Source organism: Mus pahari, chromosome 16, assembly GCF_900095145.1.
Source record: "Mus pahari chromosome 16, PAHARI_EIJ_v1.1, whole genome shotgun sequence".
Taxonomy (NCBI): Eukaryota; Metazoa; Chordata; class Mammalia; order Rodentia; family Muridae; genus Mus; species Mus pahari.
In genome coordinates, this window is record NC_034605.1 from 59,286,759 (window position 1) to 59,295,431 (window position 8,673).

Sequence of the window (8,673 nt, forward strand, 5' to 3'; positions counted from 1 at the left end):
AGAGAAGTGGCTGGTTCAGAGATCTCAGAAACACACTCAGGACACATGGGGGTTGTGTCATTCATTTATTTCAGTCACCAGAACCCAAAAATTCGAAAACGTAAAACTCCCTGGCCCTCGAGGTGGCAGGCCGACCAGAGTCACCCGTCAGAGTGGCGAGGAGTTGGAATCAGGGTTGTGAGTGTTTACACAGATTTGTGTTTCTGTTAGAATGCACGTTTCTTCAGGAGCAGGGCGTGTCCCAGTTTCTGAGATGGCTTTGAATTTAGAAGATCTGGTCTTTGTCCCTGTTTACAGGTATGCCGTGGGGTCACTGGAGTCGCAGTTTTCAATGTGTACATGCGACTGTATGCCCGGGTAAACTTTCTGCAGGGGCAGCAAGGTGCCCAGCTTCTCCCCCTTTTTGATAGAACCTTTATACTTAATTGGCTTAATGTAGAAAATTTTGACACAGAAACCTGAAAGAAAAATGAAGAGATGGTTTGGGCTGCTGTAGCCTTGAGTCAGAAATTTAAAACATGGGGCTAAGTTCGTTGGTATAGCACTTGCCTTGTAGGCCTGGGAATCTGGGTTTTACCCCTATAACCAGTGAAACATTGAGAGTTGTAGTATGTGCTTGTAATCTCTGCCCTGGGGAGGTAGAGGTGGATGTCTTCCTGCTGATGCACCCCCCGGCCAGCCTGCTAGCCTATTGGTTGAACAACATTGGGCCAATAAGATACCTTGTTCCAAACAGCCACTTTGGGAAACTGTGGGCAGCATCTCCTACACCTGAAAATACACACTAGGTACGACAGCACATTGAGTTCTGAACGTGCTGGCCACAGTGGAATTTGGAACCCGAGAAGTAGCCACAGGCAGGTGGGATGCCCTGGGACCACTTGAAGATGAACCCTAATACATGGATGCATTGATCACCTGACCTAGTAACCCCCTAGTCTGACTGGAGGAAGGAGTTATTTCGGCTCATGGGTAATTTGAGAATGACTCCTGTAGACGCATATATTTGAATGCCTGGTCTCCAACTGGAACTTTTTGGGAGAGACGTGGCCTTGTCAGAAGAGGTGTGTCCCAGGGAGTGAGTGGGCTTTTGGAAGTTTCACAAGTCTGCTCCATTCCCAGTTAGCTCTTTCTCTCTCTGCCTTGTGGCTGTTATCTCAGAGTGTGTGTGTGTGTGTGTGTGTGTGTGTGTGTGTGTGTGTGTGTGTGTGTGTNGTGTGTGTGTGTGTGTGTGTGTGTGTGTGTGTGTGTGTGTGTGTGTGTGTACGTGCGCGCGCGCGTAAGTGATTAGCTTGAAGCTCACCCATTATGCTAGGCTGGTTGGTCAGCAAGTCCCAGAGATCCTCTGCCTGGACCTCTCCAGTGCTGGGGTTAAAGGGCATAGCACCATGTTGGGTTTTAGATGTGGGTTAAGGAGGTGCCACTCAGTCCTTGTGCTTGAGGGGCACGGATTTTACAGAGCAGGCTCTCTTCCCCAGCCCCATCTTGTAATGACATATATGTCACTTCTGTGGTGGTGTGATGGTTAATCTTGGCTGTCCGTCTGACTGGAGTTAGAACCATTAGAAGACAGTCAAAAGGGTTTCCACAGAGGTTTAATCAAGGAGAAAAGGCTCTTCCTAATATGAGCGGCACCATGGGCACAGGGCTCAGACTGAATAAAGGAGAAGGGGGGAGGAGCCTGGGGAGCACCAGAGTTCATCTCTGCTTCCCAACTACAGATCCAGTTTGAGCAGTCGCACCGTGCTCCCACTGACATGTCCTTTCTGCCTGACAAACTGGCTTGTTTTTTTGTTTTTTGTTTTTGTTTGGTTTTTTTCTGTTTTTGTCACAGTAAAGGGGGAGGGGAATGTTCCAAGGAACAACTCATCACCAAGCCTTTGAGGGACCCCAAGCCTTTGAAGAGCTGTTTCCTGGCTGTTTTCTGTTGCTTAAATGTCAGCAGAAATTGGTGTCATGAAACTCTGTCCCTTTCTAGCCAAAGCCAAGGTCACGGTGGCTAAGACCTAACAAAGTAATCAGATTCATCCAAACCTGACAGATCCTGTGACCCTAGAAAGGAATAGATGGGTGGCCTCCTAAAGCCTTACTGGGTTTCCTCACCTACTCATAGACTCATGCACAAAAATAAGTAAATAAATGTCAAAAATTGAAGGAAAAGAAAACTAAGGTAGACAGCACCTGAGGAAAAATAGGCAAGGTTGTCCTGTGGCCTCCATAAGCACTCATGCGCATGCTCATACATGCATGTTCTCTGGCACACACACACACACACACACACACACACACAGTGCAAGAGGGACTGGGCATGCACAGCCCAGTGAACGAGCTAGTGCGCACACAGCTCTAGCTTCTGACCTTAGCACCACAACAGGCGTCAGAGCATTCCTAGCAACGTTTCCCTAAAACCGGAAGTTACTATAGTGTCCATCTAGAGATGGGAGTGGAGTACGTGTAACACAAGAATGAACGTGGGCCTTTGGGGATTTTATGCTCAGCTCACTAGCCCACTTCCATGATCAGGACTGCTCCCCCCTTCTAATAAGCTATATTTATTAAGCGTAAAAACAAAAAGAATGAACATAGGTGTAAGAACATGGGGCAGGGTGAATTTCCCAACCGTGATAGGTAATTCAAGGAACCTCATAAGAAATAGCGCAGACTGCTTCATTCCACCTATCCTTCCAGACAGGCCAGACTAACGTGATGAGGGTTAGTGACTGTCCCTGCCAGCACAGGGGGCATCTGGGAGGCTGGTCCTGTTCTGTCTTGTTGCCCAAATGTTAACAGCTCATGGAATTCCACTCTTGCGCAGTGGACAGGTTTGTTCACATATTGGATCTCAGTAGAATTCAAATGAGCAAAGCCAGTGCAGACCCTGGGGACCGGCCTTACCAAAGAGAGGCATTCAGCAGTAGTTCTCATTCGGCTGCTGCACCAGTTAGTGGATTGTGGGACTCTGGTAAATGAAGGTGTGTGTCTGTTGGCAATAGTTCTCATTTGGCTGCTGCACCAGTTAGTGGGTTGTAGGACTCTGGTAAATGGAGGTCTGGTAAATGGAGTTGTGCCTGTTGTGGATGTCAGTTCTGCCCAGACAGTCTTCTAAGCAAAAGTACCCGGGCCACAGAGGGGGACAGCCAGGCCAGCTGTGGAGGTTGGTGATCTTTTTACATAGACAGGCTTTGGGGAATCATGAGGCACCTTTATGCTTGGGTTGTCCTGTATGTTCTAGATCTCACTATCTTGGAAGAAACACGTAGCATCTGTGTTTGGAACCTGCGTTAAATAACTAAGCCTCGCACCCGGACCGTGTCCCAGATCGATACTCTTACCTCTTCCAGACAGTCGAACGCCATCATTGATGGCATTTTTGTTTCTATAGGGTTTCTCCTGGCCCACTATCTTCCCGGTGAATGGTGCGTACACCACAGATCCATCCGAGCACAGGACGTCCACACCTGGGTGATGCCTTTGGGTTCTAGAATATGAATAAGTGTCATCAGAGGGGGTGTCCCAGGATGCATTGCCAGGATTATGCTCTTGGTGCACAGCTCCCAGCCTTGGGCATCAAAACTTGAAGCAGCCAGAAGATGTTTTGGTGCCCAGGATATTTTACTCTGTTTAGCCCAGTTTTAGTCTCTCTGTCTGCATGCACTAATGATCATATTGTAAAGACTGAATTATTTAAAATCATATTTGATTTACAATAAGCCTTAGATAGTAAAAACAAGAACAATAATGTTTAAGGTTTATGATAGTATTATTATGTGGTGTTTTGAAAACAAAGTGTACAAGTAGATTTTCTGAACCTTGACTCCTTCTTGTTGGGAATCAAACCCAGGGCCTGATGGGTGTAACTAGGCCAGTGCTGTACCACTGGGCTACTCACTCCTTCTCAAAATGTGTTTTCCAATTTTTTTTCTTGTAACAAAAGTACTTATAAACTTCATCTGGTATAAATTCTTTTCTAATACAGTGATGGACTCCTCTCAGGCATGTCAAATCTCAACAACAATAATAACATCAACAATAACAACATCAACAGCAATAACAATACACCAACATCAATAACAACAATAACAACATCAACAGCAATAACAACAATAACATCAATAACTACAATAAGAACATCAACACCAACAACATCAACAACAATAACAATAACAACAACAACATTGCTTTGATTTCTTTCCCTTCTTTCTGGCTCTGTCTCCAGTGCAGACCCCATCCTTGAAGCAGAATTTTGAAAGTTGCTCCAAATACAGTCATGGCTGCACACAGCACTGGCTTCCGGTCTGTCAGAGGGAGGTCACCATGGGCCCTCTAGGAAACACAGGACTCAGACAATTCGAGAAGAGAGGAGCCAACAACGTGGCGGCTGTTCGTGATCACTCATACCTTTGAGCAGAGTACTGTCCACAGCCATAGCTGTCACATGTCCGGATCTCGTTGGAAGACTTGCTGGCACATATGTTAGCCCATGGTCCTGCTAGGGCTACAGAGGAGAAATGTGAGCCGTGGGCAGCCTGTGTCTCTTATGTGTGTCTTTCCAGGACACTGGGATCTAATCCCACCTCATTTGGTTAGTTTCTCCTGTGGATAGCTGATTCGGATATAAAACATAGTCCCATGGCTATGTAATTCTGTGGGATATAAAATCCTTATTTATACGCATGAGCCTCCGTTATATCAATGCTTGAAATCGTTCATGAATACAAGGTATATAGTGTGCTTTTCAATTTTCCTTTGTTTGCTACCAGACCTGGGGACCTCTATGGCTAAGTGAAAAGAAAGGAGCGCAGCTTAAAAGCCAGACAAATCTTAGGAAGCTGTGCAGGAACTTCGAAATGTGTTATAATCAGGTGTAAGAGTGGCATCCAAGCAAATGTTTGACTCACAAACAAGCCATACTCTGAACTCGCAAATGAGCCATACTCTGAACTTGCCCACTTTACGCAGTGTGAACTAAATCTCATATTTGCAAACATAGAAATAGATATTTGAGACGGGATCAAAAGTGACAAACCACAGTTAGCCTGAAGTGAGACCCAGAGGATGCTGGGACGGGAGCAGAGATGATTGTGTGGAGGTTCCGAAGAGTAAACCCAGTCAGAGGCGCTGTCTCTCATCATATGCTGTGCAAACTTTAAGTGCAGCTTACCCCTTTAATATCATAAGTAATGTTAGTTGTATTGAATCCCTGATTCCCAGTATTGATAGTCACAGGGTTACAGTTAACAGTTTTAGCCTCTCACTTTGAATCAAAAGCAAGAGCCTGCTGATTTAGTGATTGGTTTTCTTTAAAGTCATTTTACTCTTCACTAATATATATCCTGTGAAGAAAAGCTACAGAAAATGGCCGTTAAGTATATTCATTACTGTAACTTCGAATGTGAGTCTCAAAGCCTTCTAATGTGGAGCTAAGCTTCAAATGAATGCTATGATCAGGCTATAGCCGTGTGGAACCAGTGTTGTCCTGGCATCTGAGGAATCTTGTGGGCAGCTTATTCATCTGTTCGTCTTGCCTGCTGGGAGCACCAACGGAACTTTGCATCGGGAACTTCCCACATCCAAGTCTCACTGGAGACTTTCATCTTCTAGGGTTTTCGGTGAGGAGGGATGGGCTGGGGGAGGTGTTACTGATTAAGTTCCAGGCCAGGATTGAAGGCTTGTCTGGAAGTCTCCCTGCTCTGAGTTTACATTCCCCGACTGAAGAATCAGAGCATTGGGAAGAGATGCTGGAGAAATCCACCTGCTCCATCCGCTACACCATCCCCGCCTACTCCAACTTTAATTATTAATACCAAATTTTATGTTGCATTCTGCTATGATTGACTTTTAAGTCTGTGCCTGAAATCGGGGGTAAATAGGGTATATAATTCCTAAGTTAGCCAGGATTCTAATGTTGTCCTTTTTGGACTTACCAGAGGAAATCAACGCAGCTGAAATGACGATTGTTGTGGGAAACATCTGAGTTTTCCTTCCTGTTTCTCCCTCTAGTTAGACCTGTTCCATGCACACAGGGTTCACCCCGGACTGAGTGAATCTTCTCTGGTAATTATGTTTATCTGAGATCTAGTAAGAGACACAGAAAGCAAGATGAGTCGGGTTAAACTGTAACATTCCGTGGAGAGCTGTCTGATCGCATGGAGACCTTGGCCAGCCAAAGCCTTTGATCTGGAGAAGCAGCCAATGCTATCAGAAATACTGACTAAATATTAACAGGCATGATAAAGCTGGATGCAGATTGATGCCTTTTGGTTGGGTCTGGAGGGCGAATGGTGCTATAGTTGTTACTGTCTGCTGGAGGCCTTTCTTCCTGTGGATCCTGCATGTTTCAGGAAAGAGCTGACTAGTAACACGGGAGAACTCTCACCAAGAGCAGCATACATCTTAGGAGTGGTGGGTTTTCAGTCATCCAATTAGATTTCATCTACATAAGATTTATAGATAACACTGATGGTTTGATAAATTATGCTTGTTTCTTTTAAGCATGTGATTTTAAATGCTTATAATGGTGGAAATTAACACCCAAGGAATATACCAGTAGAGGAAATTATAGTTGAACTATGAAATAGGCCATTCAATAGAGTGTAAGAGCTTAAATAAAGACTATATATAAATAAAGTTAGATCCTAAATAGACTATTGAATGAAAAAGCACTTCTAAAATTATGTATCAAATACTATATCCTTTCTTTAAATCTTCCAAACAAAAAGTGTTACCCTTCGTAAATGTTGCATGTATAATACTGATGCGAACACATGCGGCACAGGCTGGAGAGGAGTGAACCATGTGGAGAGTCACGACTACCTAAGCTCTAAAATATTTTGTTTCTGAAAAAAAAAAAAAAGTCACTGACAACTCCGCAAAACATTAATTTGTCAATTATTGGAGACACGGATGCAACATTCTGATTCCCTCTGTACTTTTTATTTGTAATTACAATTTCTGAATCTGAATTTCCACATATAAACGACCAGCTCCTCGCTACCCTCAGTGTCAGATGAGGACTAGACATTTCCATGAAGCCCCTTCCCTTGCATACCTAGTCAGCAGCTGTAGGAAACTTGTGATGTAACACTTCCCCATCTGCAGCCACACCCTATCCTGTGTCTTCCTGGGCACTTCCCCAGCCCTCGGTTTTGGCTCAGCTCCTGGCTCAGCTCTGTGGCTTTGACCAAGTGAGTCAGAGCTAACGGTGTGTGCCTGCAGCCTGGCCTGGTCTTTGTCATTGCACTCTGCTTCCGGTGTTCTGCCAGTGCCAGGCTGACAGGCTGCCCTGAGGACACAATGCAGAGCCACATGCAAAAGAGACTCATGGCTGAAGACACCCCAGAACACCCCATAGCAGTGAGCAACACTGGATGCCTCTTGAGGCCACGGAAGGCGGAGGCTGCAACAGTAACAGAACGGTGCAGGCGAGACTGCACGTGACTTCACGCAGCTTTCCACGGAGTGTGGTGTACACGGGGCCACCGCAGTGCAGGCCTCGCCGAATTGATTCTGACAAGAACAAGAGTAGATCACTGCGGAGAAACGGAATCCAGAAGCAGGCCCAGATGCATACAGTATACAGCACACAGTAGGCACACCACTTCAGACTCTCCTGGAAAGGATACAGCAGCAGGGAGACATCTGGAAGGAAATAAAAGCTTGATCCGCACATCAAAGTGGACCAGCATTGCCATGCAAAAGAAGAAGAGAGGGGAAGGAAGGGGAATTGTAAACCATGAAATCCACATAGGATTTCTTTTTTTCAGTTTTGGAATAGATTAGACCTTTCAATGTCTAAAACACCGGAGACCAAAGGATTCGTTTGCTGATATAAAGAAAATAATATCCTGATGAAAGTCAAACACAATAGTCTGTCGACAGTACCAGTGCGCGTGCGCATGTGCGTGTGCACACACACACACACACCACATTCTCAGGATGTAGAGCATTTGCCAAGCACACACGATGCCCACAAAACTGGGTTTGATTCCCAGCCCCTCATAAGATGGATGCAGTGGTATAAACCTTTAATTTCAGCACTCAGGGACAGAGACAGGGATCAGAAGCTCAAGGTCATCCCAGACTACACACTGAATTCAAGGTCAGTCTGGGTTGCACACACAGCATACACACAATCCATTTCCCAATATCCTAACCAGTCATATATATATATATATATATATATATATATATATATATATATATATATATATATATATATTACTTAAAGCTTTTATTAAATTTGTTCTTTGACAACTCCAGCCATGCAGGCAGTGCATTCTGATTGCTCTCACCACCCCCCCATACTAAGAATTCCTACAAGGAACAGCGTATACACAAACCAGTAGGCAAATGAGCAGAGGTGTCCATGGACTCTCACAACAGAATGGATACACGTCACTAAAGGGTGGTGGCATTAGCAGTGTTTCTCTTACAGATGGTTACAAAACAGGACAAGCGTTTCTCCTGTCACTTAGGCAGAGCTCTGAGACTTGGCTATCAGCACACTGACCGAAGATAAAAGACAGTTTAACCTTTTCAGAGGACAATTTAGCAACACTTACACTCTTTCAAAGGCCTCAGACCTTTGTCCTTGCAGTTATATTGCCTTTTCTGCCTGTGGCACTTGTTCCCTCTCCCTCTCCCTCCCCCTCCCCCTCTCCCTCTCCCTCCCCC

General features: G+C 45.1%; 1 protein-coding gene across 1 annotated transcript; it reads right to left on the minus strand.

Annotated features, from left to right (window-relative positions):
• Positions 1-42: 42 nt before the first annotated feature.
• Positions 43-6,144, minus strand: Lect2 (leukocyte cell derived chemotaxin 2). The gene is made up of 4 exons (XM_021215995.1): positions 5,925-6,144; positions 4,399-4,495; positions 3,333-3,478; positions 43-458 (listed from the first exon to the last, which is right to left on the minus strand). The coding sequence occupies exons 1-4, from the start codon at positions 5,968-5,970 to the stop codon at positions 292-294; spliced, it is 456 nt and encodes a 151-aa protein (XP_021071654.1). The 5' UTR covers positions 5,971-6,144; the 3' UTR covers positions 43-291.
• Between the last annotated feature and the right edge of the window lie 2,529 nt (positions 6,145-8,673).